This window comes from Lithobates pipiens, unplaced genomic scaffold (assembly GCF_037356315.1).
Source record: "Lithobates pipiens isolate NorthernLeopardFrog02 unplaced genomic scaffold, aLitPip1_a1.2 Scaffold_22, whole genome shotgun sequence".
Lineage (NCBI taxonomy): Eukaryota > Metazoa > Chordata > Amphibia > Anura > Ranidae > Lithobates > Lithobates pipiens.
Genome location: NW_027507784.1, coordinates 112,510,622 through 112,527,366, shown reverse-complemented (window position 1 = coordinate 112,527,366; position 16,745 = coordinate 112,510,622). Strand labels below are relative to the sequence as shown.

The 16,745-nt window shown below is 43.7% G+C and overlaps 1 protein-coding gene and 1 non-coding gene across 3 annotated transcripts in view; both read left to right on the top strand.

The window, feature by feature from the left end:
* SESTD1 (SEC14 and spectrin domain containing 1) overlaps positions 1 to 16,745 on the top strand; it is a 228,202-nt gene that overhangs the window by 71,867 nt on the left and 139,590 nt on the right. For both annotated transcript variants that reach the window (XM_077448108.1, XM_077448109.1), the window contains exon 3: positions 11,197 to 11,305. In XM_077448108.1, coding sequence (XP_077304234.1) covers positions 11,197 to 11,305 — 109 coding nt within the window. The remainder of the gene's footprint in view (positions 1 to 11,196; positions 11,306 to 16,745) is intronic.
* Positions 10,120 to 10,226, top strand: LOC143925830 (U6 spliceosomal RNA). The gene has a single exon (XR_013262055.1). It is a non-coding gene; the product is annotated as a U6 spliceosomal RNA (small nuclear RNA).

Here is a 16,745-nt window from a genome sequence, read left to right as displayed (position 1 = left end):
GGCGTTATCTAAGTCTGCTGGTGGGGAGGAGGGGGAGGGTGTTAAGTCCGCTGGTGGGGGGGAGGGGGAGGGTGTTAAGTCCGCTGGTGGGGGGGAGGGTGTTAAGTCCGCTGGTGGGGGGGAGGGTGTTAAGTCCGCTGGTGGGGGGGAGGGTGTTAAGTCCGCTGCTGGGGGGAGAGGGAGGGTGTTAAGTCCGCTGCTGCGGGGGAGGGTGTTAAGTCCGCTGCTGGGGGGGAGAGGGAGGGTGTTAAGTCCGCTGCTGCGGGGGAGGGTGTTAAGTCCGCTGCTGGGGGGGAGGGTGTTAAGTCCGCTGCTGGGGGGGAGGGTGTTAAGTCCGCTGCTGGGGGGAGGGTGTTAAGTCCGCTGCTGGGGGGAGGGTGTTAAGTCCGCTGCTGGGGGGAGGGTGTTAAGTCCGCTGCTGGGGGGAGGGTGTTAAGTCCGCTGCTGGGGGGGAGGGTGTTAAGTCCGCTGCTGGGGGGAGGGGGAGGGTGTTAAGTCCGCTGCTGGGGGGAGGGTGTTAAGTCCGCTGCTGGGTGGGGAGGGTGTTAAGTCCGCTGCTGGGGGAGGGGGGGGTGTTAAGTCCGCTGGTTGTTAAGTCCGCTGGTGGGGGGAGAAGGGGTGTTAAGTCCGCTGCTGGGGGGGAGGGTGTTAAGTCCGCTGCTGGGGGGAGGGTGTTAAGTCCGCTGCTGGGGGGAGGGTGTTAAGTCCGCTGGTGGGGGGGAGGGGGAGGGTGTTAAGTCTGCTGGTGGGGGGGAGGGGGAGGGTGTTAAGTCCGCTGGTGGGGGGGAGGGTGTTAAGTCTGCTGGTGGGGGGGGAGGGGGAGGGTGTTAAGTCCGCTGGTGGGAGGGTGTTAATTCCGCTGGTGGGGGGAGGGGGGAGGATGTTAAGTCCGCTGGTGGGGGGTGTTAAGTCCGCTGGTGGGGGGAGGGGGGGGTGTTAAGTCCGCTGGTTGTTAAGTCCGCTGGTGGGGGGAGAGGGGGTGTTAAGTCCGCTGGTGGGGGGGAGGGGGGGGTGTTAAGTCCGCTGGTGGAGGGGAGGGGGGGGGGTGTTAAGTCCGCTGGTGGAGGGGAGGGGGGGTGTTAAATCTGCTGGTGGAGGGGAGGGGGGGGTGTTAAGTCCGCTGGTGGGGGGGAGGGGGGTGTTAAGTTCACTGGTGGGGGGGAGGGGGGGTATTAAGTCCGCTGGTGGGGGGGAGGGGGGGTTTTAAGTCCGCTGGTGGGGGGTGTTAGAAAAAAAAACACACTGCCAAAATGTTTAATTGTAATGATGCCTAACTTCTCCCCTTAGAAATACCTTACTTCAGGCTGGGGAGCGTTGATGGGGAGCACTGCGCCAGGCCCAGGTCCTTGCCAAGTTGCCACTCTTCGGGGGTGGGGGTGATGAAGCAGCCGGTCTTGTTCCTAAGCCGACTGCAGCTAGCCACGCCTCCCAGCAGGTCACGTGCGACGTGACGTTCTTGACGCCGGGGTCCCCTCCCCCGACGTGCCACACACACCTAGCCTGCCTCTGGGTCTCCTGGGAGGTGGGAGTTGTAGTCCTGCTGCGCTCACACCTCCAGGAGCTTTAGCGCAGCTGGACTACAACTCCCACAATGCAGCGCAGGCTGGGCAGCAGCTTCCAGCCAGCCAATCGGCGGCGGCTGCGGGGAGGCTATTTAAAGGAAGCTGTGACCCGGGCGGCCGCTCCAGTCACAGCAAGAAAAAAAAAAGAAAAGAAAAAAAAAAAAAAAGAACAGCCAGCAGCCGTTAAACATAATTTAGACGCAGGCCTGGGGGGAAATTTCCACCCTGCCCCCCGGCCCAGCCCGCCCCTGGGACTAAGTATGGCGCATGCTCAGAAAGGATTTACACGGCCGAAGGTTGCATTGCTGTGTATTGGACGTCGTTTTTCTAGTCCCGTCGTACGTGCTGTACACGTCATCGCGCAAGTTTTCAGCGGACTGTCTGTTCATCGTGTGTGGTCAAGTCCGTTCATTCAAAAGTTGAACGGACTGTCTGTCAGATTGTCTGACGGACTTAGGCCGCGTACACACGCGCGGACTGTTGGCCCAACTTTGTCCGTCCAACAGTTTGAGCGAACAGTCCGCTCAAACTTAGCATGGACGGACATGGCCACACACGACGAACGAACAGTTTGCTGAAACCGTGCGCGATGACGTGAACGGCACGTACGACGGGACGCAAAATACGACGTCCTATACACTGCATTATAACTTTCGGCTTGAAAATCCTTTCTGAGCATGCGCGGAACTTAGTTTGACGAACAAGCCTACACACGGGCGGACTGTTCGTTGAAACAAGGTTTCAGCGGACAGTTTTTCGGAATTTCCGTAAAACCTTGTCCGTCCAACTGTCCGCTGAAACTGTCCGCTGAAAGCCCACACACGAGCGGACTGTCCGCCCAAACACTGTTCAGCGGACAAGGTTGGGCCAACAGTCCGCGCGTGTGTACGCGGCCTTAGTTGGGCAGACAATCCACCCGTGTGTACGCGGCCTTAGATTGTGACTGAACAATACTGTTAATTTCCCTATAGTTGGTTTAGAACTATTTAAAAATGAAGCTGTATAAAAATATAGTGTTATTTTTCACCCGATTCTCTTCTGAGTTCTGAGTTAGGATCCATGCACACTTGGCATAAAAAATTCTGCTTTTACAGGCGCTTGCATTTTTTTGCTTCAGCCTATAGAAGCAGCTCTGTGTTGGCCTATGTATCCATGCACATTAGGGAGCTTACAGGCATATTTTCAAAGGAGCGTTTAAAAGCAGAGAATAAAAAAAAAAAACATCCGAATCACGTATTTAAGAGGAGTTTTTGGGCAGAAAAAAAATGCTTAACGCTCATAAACGTACCTTAATGTTGCATTTTGGAGCATTTGGCATTTTCACGTTTACATTGATTATAATAAAAAAAAAAATAGCAGATGGGGAATATTTGTATACCGTACTTAAAGTGGTTGTAAAGGCTGAAGGCTTATTTTACCTTAATGCATTCTATGCATGATGGTAAAAGACCTTCAGGTAGACCCCCCTTAATACTTACCCGATCTCAATCCAGTGATGTGCACGACTGCTGAGGCTGTCAGAGGACTCTTTGTCCTGATTGGCTGAGACACAGCAGCGAGAGCTGTTTGCTCCCACTGCTGTCAACCACAACCAGTAAGGAGGGAGTTGGGGGCGGAATTGAGCCATGCTCTGTGTCCCATAGATACACAGAGGCAGCTTGGGTGTGAGAATGCACGAGTGCCCCCAGAGCAAGCAGCCTCTCGGGGGCACTTGGCAAGGGGGAGGGGCCAGAAGTGCCAGCAGGGATTTGAAAAGAGGGGGAATCGGGGCTGCTGTGTACAAAACCATTGCAAAGAGCAGGTAAGTATGATGTATTTATTATTTTAAAGGGAAAAAAATAAGGCTTTAGAACCACTTTAAAGGTACATTTATATATATATATATATATATATATATATATATATATATATATATATATATATATATATATATATATATATATATAATGGATCCATTCCCCTTCCATCCAGCGGATTGGATGGCAGTTGGGTGTAAATGGACAAATAGTTTTTATACATTTTTCGTTATATAAACAAAGAGACTCGCAAACAAATACATCTCCCACAAGTTCCCCCACCCTAATACAGCTCCAAAAAAAAAAAAAAAATATATATATATAATTTTATAATATATATTTTGGAGCTGTATTAGGGTGGGCGAACTTGTGGGAGATGTATTTGTTTGAGTCTTTCTTTGTTGTTTATATAATGGAAAATGTATAAAAACTTGATTAAAAAAAATCTAAATATTAATCTTGATAAATTTAAAATTTTGCATTATACAGAGTGGACATGAACACAGTCTGCACTCCTCTATGGGTCGCTGAATGTAAACAGACCGCTTGTGCATTTACACCCGACTGCCATCTGATCCGCTGGATGGAAGGGGAATGGATCCCTACCCCTTTCTTTTTTTGGCAGATCGGATTGGATGTAGATGTGTGTAAACCAATGTGTCCGTTTACACCCACCGTTCCATAAAGACTAATGGAGATTCCGATCGGGTCCGCCTGAAAAATGGCCAATCAGAGTGTCTGTGTGAAAGGAGCATAAATGATTATTAGTAAAATAAAGAATTCATACAGCTTTACAATAATAACTTCATCGCATATATTTTAAAGTTGGAACGTTACACAGTTATAGTTCGCAAATGATGAGGACAGAGGCCAAGAAAACGCTTGTTATAAAGCCTGAACCTCGTGCAGTCACAAAGAAATGACAGCTGGCAATATTCATGCCTGAAGTGCAGGCAGGCCAAGGCCGGATGCCATATTTCTCTCCATGTCGTGTTCTCTAGCACCTGCAGTTTATTTTATGTGGCTTTTTACTCTATTCATAAAGTTAGGGTGTAAACCGCAGACATTATTCATATGCCCTTCAGGAAGAAATCAAATTTAGTTTCCAGCCCCTGGAAGCACCTGTTGAGCAGATCCGTCTTTTACTTGTCTGAGCCCTGTGCAGTAAATCTGCTCGCAGGCTGATCTTTATGCCAGAGCCCCGTGTCACATGTCGCTTTGGCAGCAACAGCCTCATTATAGTTGCAGGATAATGGCACAATAACTGGCTTGTGCCATCAATAGACTTCAAGTATTGTGTTTTTCTATGGCTGCCAGCCTACCCTCTTTTTTTTCTTTTGTGTATTAGATCTCTGGTTCATTAGAGGTGCCCATGCTGTTTGGCAGTACTTGGGTATAATGGACTGTGTTCCAGTTCTTGCTTAAAAAAAATCAACCTTTTTATTTTATTGATAGAAATTCTAAATATTTTGGAGAAAAATTTTAGACTTTCTATGATTTTTTTTTATTAGTTGTATCTGGCCAAAAGTATGTAAGCAACTCTCAAAATGAATTACTTTTTTTTTCCAGTGTAGGATACTGTTAAAAGAGAAGTTTGGGGTTTTTGCAGATTTATACTTGCTTAGGGGGATGCAGCATTGGTCCCCTGCTGGTTCTATTACTGAGAACTGACCAATCTAACACTGCAGATCGCTTGGTTCTCAGAACTCCATGAGCAGAGAGCTGCAGACTGTCAGGCACAGCTCTTTGCTCTGCCCCCTCCTCCTGCTCACTGGAGCGCTGGGCTGTGGAGGGGGCAGAATGTGGCTTGCTCAGGCTCTCAAGGCCTAACCTGGTGCCGGTCCAGGCGCACATACCCGGTGTCTTGATCTTGCCTGAATTTGAACCAGCTCCTTAATGTCAGAAGACAGCGGACTTGAGCCCGCTGTCTGCTAAAAAAAAAACGGGTCACAGGAGTGCATAACGAACTGCCCTCCTGTGATTCACAGGAGAAGTACAGCCAAACGAGCTTTAGCTGAACTTCTCCTTTTAAGGCTACAGCATATAAAGACATTTTATATAAAATCTGTTTTAATTTCTTTTCAGGAGGAAGGAAAGTATACTAGGAACCTTAGAAATTTATTGATATACACATCCAGCATTAGGCATGTATGTATCATATTGGCTTGATACATAGAAATTTATAGTGGTTGTAAACCCTTACATGTACCCAGTAATGCGACTGGCCTCAGGTGATGCACAGAGATGAAACCAGTTCTCCCATATCAATTGTACTTATTTATTTACAGCCATCTTTTCCGTACATTAATTCAAATTGCAGAATTTACTCAGGATCTCTCGGCTCCAAAAAGCAGGTGGCCAAGAGCTGAAGTTACATCAGTTTGGAGAGCTCTGACAGCTGATTGGAAGGGACACCCCCCCCCCCCCCCTCCACAGCACGCAGGAACAGAGTTGAGGCTGTTAATCTGCTGGGGATCCCTCCCTGTTACCATTTTTCTCTTGGTGTCAGGAAAACTTGTCAGAAGGGACACTTGCTTACAGCGGAGGAACGAAACAATGGACAAAAATGGCACTTCGTGCTCTGGATTAAGACAAGTACACACTAAAGAGGGGTATGCTTTGTTCATATATCATGTCTGAGGTTTATAACCACTTTAATCAATGAAACATTAAATGCTATAAAGTACAGTGACTTTAGTGCTGCTAAATGTATTTATTTTTTAAGTCAGCAGCTACAAATACTGCACCTGCTGACTTTTAAAATATGGACACTTACCTGTCAAGGGCGCCAGCGATGTCCTCACCCAAAGCCAATCTGTCCCTCGGCTTTCGGGTGGAGGCACCGCCATCTTCAATAAGGGAATCAGGAAGTGAAGCCTTGCGGCTTCACAGCCTGGTTCCCTACTGCGCATGCGTGAGTCATGCTGTGCATCCTGGTCCCTGCTGGATTCTGGGACCTGTGGAGCCTGCGGTGATCTATGCCCAGAAGTGGGAGCAGATACCTGAATTCGAACGGTATCTACTCCCCTCCCCCCTCCCCTGAAAGGTGCCAAATGTGACACCGGAGTGAGGGAGGAATCTGAAAAGCAGAAGTTCCATTTTTGGGTGGAACTCCGCTTTAACATATTATTTATCTAAGAACTGAATCTAATAAAGACATACAAATAAATGATTTGAATGTTTACTTTTGTGTTATGATATTGTAATATCTGTGATACAGACACCATCATATAGCAATATTGATTAATATCAGGAATTGGGAGAGAGACAGCAAGGAAGAGAGATGAGGAGGTAAATGCAAGATGAGGCAAAGCCAGGTTTTTAAATGTTAGATTATACAGGAAGAAAAATTGAATTTCGGAAGAGGAGCACAAAGGAAAAAAGGTTAGAAAAGTAGATTTGGTGCCCCTTCATTTCATGGTATCTTAGAGTAGTCATGTGCTTGAGTAACGTTTTCTCTATAGTGTTGGCTATAGAAAGAGAACCCTGTGAAGGACTTGTGATCTTATTGGGTATTTGATACAGCTCCGGTGCCAAGAGATCATCTTTTTGCCTCACTATAATGGTGCATGCTGCCAAAGATTGCTCTTAAAGCAGACCTCCACCCAAAAGGGTAAACTCTGCTTATTTTCTCTCTCTCCCCCCCAACCCCCCCCCCCCCCCCCCCGTCCGCTGACATATTTTGCACCTTTTGGTGGGCGTGGGTACCTGGTTTTGACAGGTACCAGCTCCCACTTCCAGCTGACTTTGCCGCAGCAAACTCATCCGGAAGTTCGGCCTCCTTCCCCTGCCCAGAGCCATTCACAGCTGGTTGCTTAGTGTGCTGCACTTTGTGAAGCCGCAAGGCTAGTTTCCCTTACCCAAGATGGCGGCGACACCCAAGAGCCATTTGAAAAACAGCTCAGGTGAAGACTCCTCTGGATACATGGACAAATAAAAGCTACAGTGTTTGTAGCTGCTGAGTTTTAATTTTTTCTGAAGGAGACTGGATCTTTGCTTTTAAGTGATTTAAAAAAAAAACAAGGATTCCCCTCACTCCCCTCCCAAATTGGAACTGAAACATTTTTTACTTTAATGCAGGGAATGCATGAAGGTAACATATGTTTAGGCTTTAACCCTTCCTGGGCGCTCAACCTGTGGCCCTCCAGCTGTTGTGCAACTACAAGTCCCATGAGCATTGCAAGGCTGACAGTTACATGCATGACTCTGAAAGGCAGAGGCATAATGGGCCACAGGTTGAGCACCCATGCTAGCTGGTCACTAGATAAATTGGTAGATATGACGTGGGACAGTTTGTTCCTGAAGTAAGAGTAGTTAAAAGTGAAAATCTGCTTGGTAAAATGAGGACAACATGCAAACAATGTCTGGTAATATTTGTGCATGTCTGAATAAACGAGTGAACCAGCAGTGAAACTCATCAGGATGTATTGAATTGTGAAGCTGCAAGGAAGGCTTTAAGACTAGCAGGTAGGCTACTGTGATAGATCAATCTAGAGGCAGATTCAGCTTGTCAACGAAAGAGGGCAGATTGTCAATAAAGATCGCGGTCTAACAGTTGTGACAGAGCTGTAGTTGAAATGAGAGGCTCAAGCATAAGGAATATTCCTTGTTTTGGGAGCTACAAGTAATGGTTTCACTGCTCTGTGTAATGCCAATGTCTGTCTAGACAAATGTGGTAGTTGGCGTATTTGTTCCCCGTCAAAGTCTATGCAAGTTTTAAGGTGGGCTACTACCATAATGTCTTCCGTGAAATGATAGAAATGTATCAGACATATAATGTCCCTACGTTCCTTTTTGGCTCCCCAGGCAGGGTATTAAATAGGCATTGCTGAATGGGAATCAAGTCTTGTTGCCCCTTATCCTCAGGTAGGCAATACACTTGGATTTTATTTCTTTAATTCCTGTTTTCCAGGTCATCAATTTAATTAATGGCATATTTTATGCTATGAGTGTGTTCAGTATAGACCAGTCTAGCCAATAAACCAGGGTATTGCATCTGTAGGTTAGAATTCCTGGTTTGGTACCCCAGGAAATTTCATCCACATATTCTGGTCTTGTCCAAAGATAGTGATATTCTGGAGGGAGGTTTTGAGAGTAATTACTATAGTAACATCAGTCTCTTTAAATCAAGAGGCAGAGATCTGCCTATTAGGATTAGTAGGGAATAATCTCACCCCTATAGGAAGGAGAATACAGGTGGGTCTGTTGTTTTTTTATGCTAGAAAGACAATAGTGCTTAATTGGAAGAAGGTGGAAGCCTCAATGTTAACACAGTGGAAAAATTTAGTAAATAGTAATCTACCACTATATAGGGAAACATTGGAGTAGAGGACATGGAGAGAAATATGAGGGAGTATGGACAAGGTGGATAGAAAATTCCATAACGACATCAGGATAAAATAGCATGGAGATGGGGCAAGCCACACCAAAAGGGGAAAAAAATGGGGTAAGAGGGATATGAATGTATATGTATAATTTTGTAGTATTTGAGGACATGACTATGAATGGATTTTATGGAAGGTCATAAGAGAGCGATGAATGTAAATGGTGAAATGTATAATGGTTATGCAAAAAAAAAAAATTAGAGATATTTAAAAAATAAAAATAAAGAATTCCTGGTTTGCATTTGGTCCAGGATAGTATTAATGGTATTCAATTCTGTATATACTCTGTAGGCCTTCCCTTCCCAGGAGAGATTGAATATAGTCACGCATATCCCATGCTTTTATCTGTGTAGTGCACATTGGTCAAACACAAGGCCCGCAGGCTGAATCCATTTGTAACATGTCACACCCTGAATATGGGTGTACCATTACTAAAGGTACACTTATCCTAAAGTGATACTAAATGGAGAAGTGTTAAATGCCAAACTTCATTCATGTATAGGAAGCCACTGTATCTTTTTTTTTGTTGTTTTATTTTTATTTTATTTAAATCCGGTAAGTATCTTATTTCTGCAGCACTATTATGTGGTCAAATGATCTTTCCCTGTTTGACATCTACAGGGAAAGATCCTTCTATTACTGCAGTATGAGTCTGTTTCTGTACAGCCCTGATTGGTGCTGTGCCAGTTACATGGACAAAAAAAAGTAGGTAAAAAGGGGTTTACAGGTATTAGCAATTATGTGAGTTATTTCATACTGATTTATAATTAAACTAAGTGTATTTGTGAGTTTCTTAGTGAATGTAATCAATCGGCATGACTCTTTACCACCCTCGTACTGTTTAGCAATAGAAGGGCATGGAAGAGGAGGGAGGGGAGTTTCAGTTACCACTCTGTACATCCACGTGTGTGGCTCTATACAGTACTATACTCTATGTGGTATGCACAGATAAGAAAAAGAAAATGAAGAGCTTAGAAGGGGACTGAAATTGGAGAATGTTCAGTTAATGACAACAGCTGGTCTACACAATCCATAGTCTGTAGTGGGGACACAGAGAAGGTGGGAGGGACCACTGGAGGCAGGATCAACCAGGTATATTTCACTCTATACAAAATGAATGCTTTAGTATCTGTAAGTATGTAGCATGTGATAGTTTTTCGTAGTCTGAGTTGAATGACCCTTTTAGTGTAGGCACCTGTCATGGCTAAATACTGGGTCGTTCTGACAAGCAAAGCTGCTGTATTTCCTAATAGTGCTCAAACCAGGTACCCGCTCCCCTCACAAAAAAATGAAGTGCCCAAACTTGGAGGAGAAGGGGAGGAGGCAGACAAATGGAACTTCCCTTTTGGGGTGAGGTTCTGAAAAAAAATGTCACATGTGCTCGCTTCGGCAGCACATATACTAAAATTGGAGCGATACAGAGAAGTTTAGCATGGCCCCTGCACAAGGATGACGCGCAAATTTGTGAAGCGATCCATATTTTTAATAGTTTCTCCTATTATCCTAAAGTTTCACTTTAGCATTTTTTAAGGTTCACGTCTCAGTGCGATGTAGTACTACCAGTCATTGAGTTTTATAGAGCTGTCTGTTTCAGAGGCTCAAATGTATAGAAGCATGGTGCGAGGGGGTGGGGTCCCCGACCCGGGCGCAGCTAGTTCTCAGTTGGGGTGCCGGGGAGGGGGGGGGGGGGTCTTGCCTTTCCCTCAAGCCATTACTACGAGACATGACAGAATGCCTCCCCCTTACCTGGAATATGCAGTCTACGGACTAAGATGTATGTTATAGTGCAAAGATACTTAAGGAACTTGATGTACAATATAATATTTGAATGTAAGTAAACTTTGTTTTTATTTTGAAACTCCAATAAAAACAATATAAAAAGCAAAAATACAAAAAGTCACATTTTAATGCCATACAAAAATCAAAATTTTTATAATATAAATTATTAATTTTGTAGTCCACAGTAAAGATTCTGGCACATTGGGAACCTAAAACATGTGCCTTCCGGTCAGCTGCTCCCCCCTAGGTCATCACACAAGTATATTTTACTCTGCTGTTTAAAACCTATTACTTTTATATGACAGGCGGGTTTGAGAAAAGAAAGTAGTCCACAAACATGGTTGCTAAAGTTCAGAACGGTCATTGTACTGTACGCCTTTCTTTTATTGAATTTTAAAGGACTTCAATAAATAGACTGTTTCATCAAATAGAACATAGTGCTGTCCATTCATATGCTATAAATGTTTAAAAATGTCATAAACCAAATTGGGATTGATTTATTTATTGCAATGTTATTTACATGATGTGATTTTTCACTTTTAGTTTAAAATAACATCAATATTGACTTTTTTTTTTTTTTTTGATTTTTTTTTTTTTGTTTTATATTGGCCCTGGAGGATTTCTCTTCCTTGAAATAACTTTATTTTTCTAGTAACATTGTTTGTCTTTCTCCAGGAGGAAAGGATAGAAGAAGCGGCCTCATTCTGACAATCCCACTGTGTTCAGACCAGACAAATATGGATGAGCTGAGCGTTACCCTGGACTACCTACTAAGCATCCCAAGGTGACTTCTTCCCTCTAGCATGAATAAATTATAGTGAACTTTAAAAGCTGAACCCCAATGGCTTTGCAAGACCATTTCATTTGTGATGGTTACTGCGGAGCACTGTTTGAATATTATTATTATTTTTATTTTTTTACCTTTTATTTAATACTGTGGAGTGCAATACTGATGTGCAAAGAACCGTTTAGCTTAAAGTGGAAGCCCTGCTAGATCACTTCAGGCTGCCCCCTTTTGCAGGTATAGCTGTGTAAAACATTAAAAATAAGCACCTATAATGTTTAAAATCCAGTAATACTCTGTCTCCTTCTGCTCTGCACATGCTCTGTTGCTCTTCATTTTAAGGCATTTTTAGGCACGGACGAATTTGTAGAAGCTGATCTGCTGACAGCCTTATGCCTTGTACACACGGTTGGACATTCCGACAACAAAATGCATTGGATTTTTTTCAGACGGATTTTGTGGCAAACTTGTCTTGCATACACATGGTCGGACAAAGTTGCCGGAAAATCCGATCATTCGGAACGAGGTGACATTCATTGCATGCGACAGGACTACATAGAGTCTAGTAGCCAATAGCTTAGGTCTCGTAATTTAATCTGAGCATGCGTGGCACTTTGTCCATCGGAATTCTCTACAAACGATCGGAAAAAGTCAGATCGGATTTTGTTGTCGGAAAATTTTAGATTCAGCGCACAAACCTTTTCCGTCGGGATTTCCAACAGAAAAAGTCCGATAGAGCCCATACAGGATCGGGTTTTTCCGACAACATAATCCAATCGGACCCTTTCCATCGGAAACCCGACCGTGTGTACAGGGCATTAAAGTTGTTATAAAGGCAGAAGGTGTTTTATCTTAATGCATTTTATGTATTAAGATAAAAACCTTCTGTGTGCTGCAGCCCCCCTAATACTTACATGGGCTCCCTCTAAATCCAGCGATGTTGCATGAGAGCCACGATGTCTGGGGACTCTTCCTCCTGCTTGGCTGGGACACAGCAGCGGGCGCCAATGGCTCCCACTGCTGTCGCTCAAATCAAAGTCACTGAGCCAATGAAAGGGGAGAGGGTGCGGGACCGAGCCACAGCTGTGGCTTGGGTCGGGTGTCTTTATAGCAAGCTGCCTGCAGTGGGGGCAGGAGGGAGGGGTCAAGAGTGCCTACGAGGGATCCAAGAAGAGGAGGATCTGGGCTGCTCTGTGCAAAACCACTTCACAGAGCAAGTGAGTATAACATGTTTGTTTTTTTTGTTTTGTTTTTTACAAAAAAAAAAAAAAGACTTTAGTGTCGCTGTAAAGTGGAATTCAACCTTCCTATCCTTTTACAGCCAAGGAATTTGCAACGGCCATGGTGCTGCACATGTGGTCAGCTATGACACCAGCCTTTTGACAGTTTGGTTGAATGTAACAGCATTCCAGGCATGTAACAGTTTTTTTTTAAATTGTTAAATTGATGGATTTAATTCTGCTTGGGCTTACTGCTGTTTAGGGGCTCTGAGCTTCAGCAAAATAGCAGCCTCCAGCAAGAAGAAACAGGAGCTTTGCTGGAGGACATTTACAGCGCAAACTAATTTTTGTAATAGTACTAATGTGGAATGTACTTTTCTTGCTAAAGAACATTATTTTTTATGAAGAAGTTATGGATAAAGTTCCACCTTGCCAACCAGTCACTGTCCCTATATTGCACGATCCCACGAATCGCCGTAGCTATACGTCTGCTCTGGATCTCGCTCCCATTGGCCAGCGATGGAGCTGATCAGTGGGTTCGGTGGACTCCATGTCTGCTGGCCACCCCCGATCGTTCCCCGCAGTGACAGAACGGGGATCTGCCTGTGTGAACATGTCAAATCTCCGTTCTGACAGGGGAGATTACACAGATGAGCAGGAAGATGGATCTGTGTATTTCCCCAGTCACACTGTCCCCCATACAATTAGAAAACACATTTAACCCCTTGATCGCCCCTGATGTTAACCCCTTCCCTGCCAGTGTCATTAGTACAATGTCAGTGGATATTTTTAGCACTGATCACTGTAATAATGTCACTGGTTCCCCAAAAAAATTGAAAAATGTCAGTTAGGTGTCCGATCTGTCCGCCACAATATTGCAGTCCCGCTAAAAATCACCAATCACCACCATTACTAGTAAAAAATAAAATAAAATAAAAATAATAAAAATGCCATAAATCTATTCCCTATTTTGTAGACGCAATAACTTTTGCGCAAACCAATCAATATATGCTTATTGCAATTTTTTTTTTACCAAAAATATGCAGCAGAATACAAATCGGCCTAAACTAATGAATACATTTTATTATTTTTTTTGGAAATGTTTTATGACAGAAAGTAAAAATGTTGGGCTTTTTATAAAATTATCGCTTGTTTTGTAGCTAGGGTTGCACCAATACTAGTATCAGTGCCAATACCAAGTATTTGTACAAGTATCAGTACTCGTGCAAATGCACCGATACCTGAAACCGATACTTTCAGGCTCGGTTCTTTGAGCCAGTGTCATCAACCCTGTCCTCAGGTACCTTGGGGAGATGCTGACTAGAATACTGCAATCACAGAGCAGCTAATGATATCATCTGTGATGTATTTCAGTTATCTTGCAAACCTGGCCTGTTAGTGGGCCCTGAGGACAGGGTTGATGACCACTGCTTTGAGCTGTCAGTAGGTCTCCCTGTCTAAAAAAAAAACAAAAAAAAAAACAGCCTGCAATGTTTATTAACAACATTGCTCAGCCCTGAAACACTAATGTTTCTTTTTGTATGTTTCTGTTTCTTCATCTGCAGATCAAAGGGATGAACAAATGTTCCTCTGTTTAACCCCCTAATAACCCTTAATTTACTCTAATAATCCTTAATTAACTCCCTCCAGTGACTTTCCCTTTGCCAGATAAGTAATCAAGAATTGTGATTGGCTGATAAATTGCACCATTAGCTAGATATGTGTGTGTGTGGTAGCATTAGTACCCAAATGTTTCTTGCCATCAGTCTTCTGTGATTCCCTATATGGCAGTACTCAGACCGGGAGAGATGGTAAGCATTCTGAGCCTATCAGGGTTAAGTCTAACACTGTGAACATGTTTAGAGGAAGAATAAAAAAGGGGACATTTCTTCACTGATGACTGCTCCACCATTGTCTGTCTGTTTTCAGGCTGGGGTTGCCAATGCTGCCAGGATCACAAGACTGGTTAAAAAAAAAATGCTATATGTGTGTGTGTATTCTCATGTTAAGTGCATGCATGGTAATCAATCTATATGTTTAACATGGGTATTTATCCCCTCTAAGGCTGGCCATAGACAGTTCGAATCTCGTCCAGTTCAGCAAGAGCCGTCTGAGATTTGAACCTTGTATGGGTAGACTGAATGTATCAAGTTTATTGATCGATCAACTTTGGTACAACCAGCCTGTTGGATTTACTTGTGATTTTGTTAGCAGCTGCAATAGCCGTGGTTGCAGGAAAGAAATTTGCACCCTCTAAGGCCTACCTAATAGTTCACAATACTTCTCCAGACAATAGCTTCACCTAGCTGTCCTCCTAGTATCCCAGTACCATTTTTGTTCAGGCAGTCTTCTGGGTCAGCATCTGTTTCCTGGACTGAGATGGCTCAGAGAACACAATCATGTAAATTCTGATGTCTGTGCAGTTCTTGAACTGGGAAAATGGAGTCTCACTGGGGAAGAGAAGACTGAGAATATGCTTCATTCTGCCTGCAGCAGACTGATGACATCAGATCAGTCTAGGAACTTTACTTTTTTAAAGCTCAAGCATTACCTTGAGCGTGTATAGCCACTTCAGCCCCGGATCATTTTGCTGATCAAAGACCAGACCCCTTTTTGCGATTCGGCACTGCATCGCTTTAACTGACAATTGCGCGGTCGTGCGACGTGGCTCCCAAAAAAAGACGTCCTTTTTTTCCCACAAATAGAGCTTTCTTTTGGTGGTATTTGATCACCCCTGCGATTTTTATTTTTTGAGCTATAAACAAAAATAGAGCGACAATTTTGAAAAAACGCATTATTTTTTACTTTTTGTTATGATAAATATCCCCCAAAAATATATAAAACATTTTTTTCCCTCAGTTTAGGCCGATATGTATTCTTCTACATATTTTTGGTAAAAAAAAATCGCAATAAGCGATTATTGGTTTGCGCAAAAGTTGTAACGTTTACAAAATAGGGGATAGTTTTATGGCATTTTTTTTAATCATTTTTTTTATTACGACGACATGGTGGACACATCGGACATTTTTGACACATTTTTGGGACCATTGGCATTTATACAGCAATCGCTTCTATATAAATGCAGTGATTCTTGTGTAAATGACACTGGCAGTGAAGGGGTTAACCAGTGGGTGGCAGTGTAGGGGTTAAGTGTTCCTAGGGGTGTGTTACTAACTGTTGGGGGCTGGGTTTTAATTTAGTGAACAATGATCTCTGCTCCAATCACATGGAGCAGAGATCAGCGTCACTAGTTGCTAGGCAGAACGGGGAGATGCTGTTTACAACGGCATTTCCTCGTTCAGCCACCCCGTGAGATGATCGCGGGACCCGTGACCGGACTCGCGGGGGTCCCGACCAGCGCGCGAGCGCACAGATGGGTACGCCCATTTGCCTGCCCGTGCCATTCTGCCGACGTACATCAGCGTGCACTGGTCGGGAACCGGTTAATGTAGAGTTTTTGTTTATTGTTTAAAATTAGTTTAAAATTATACAATTATGCATTATGACATCAATAATTTACCTTGTCAACATGGCAAGTTACAGAAAGGCCTACTTTAACCACTTCAGCCCTGGAAGGATTTATCCACTTCCCTACCAGGCCATGTTTTGCGCTACGGCACTGCGTTGCTTTAACTGACAATTGCACAGTCATACGACACTGTACCCAAACAAAATTGATGTCCTTTTTTTCCCCCACAAATAGAGCTTTCTTTTAGTGGCAATTTGATCACCTCTGCGTTTTTTTTTTTTTCCGCTATAAATAGGGATGCACCAATACCATTTTTTTTTTTTTTTTTTTTTACAATGAGTACAAGTACCAATACCTTTTTTATTTTTATTTTTTATTTTTTTTTATTACTCGCAGATGCCAATTACCGATGCCTACCGCAACTGTTTTGTTTTAACTTCAGCTGTCAGCAATGGTATAAAGCATTGAAAAGTTATTTACAAATGAAATAAATATGATTTTGTTTTTAAAGTGGAGGGCCACCCTGAAAAAAAAAATACATTAAAAATTAGAAAAAAATCAGAAAAAAAAATGAATTTTTTTTTTCTTTTTTAACTTACCAGAAATGCCTGTTGCTAGGCACATCATCCTAATCTGCCTCTTCCTCCTCCGCGGAGATCTTCTATCTTCTCTCCTCCATGCGGCATCTTCAGCGCGTCCCATTCACAAAGCGCCGCGTGACTCGCGCAGTAGGAAACGGGCAGTGAAGCCA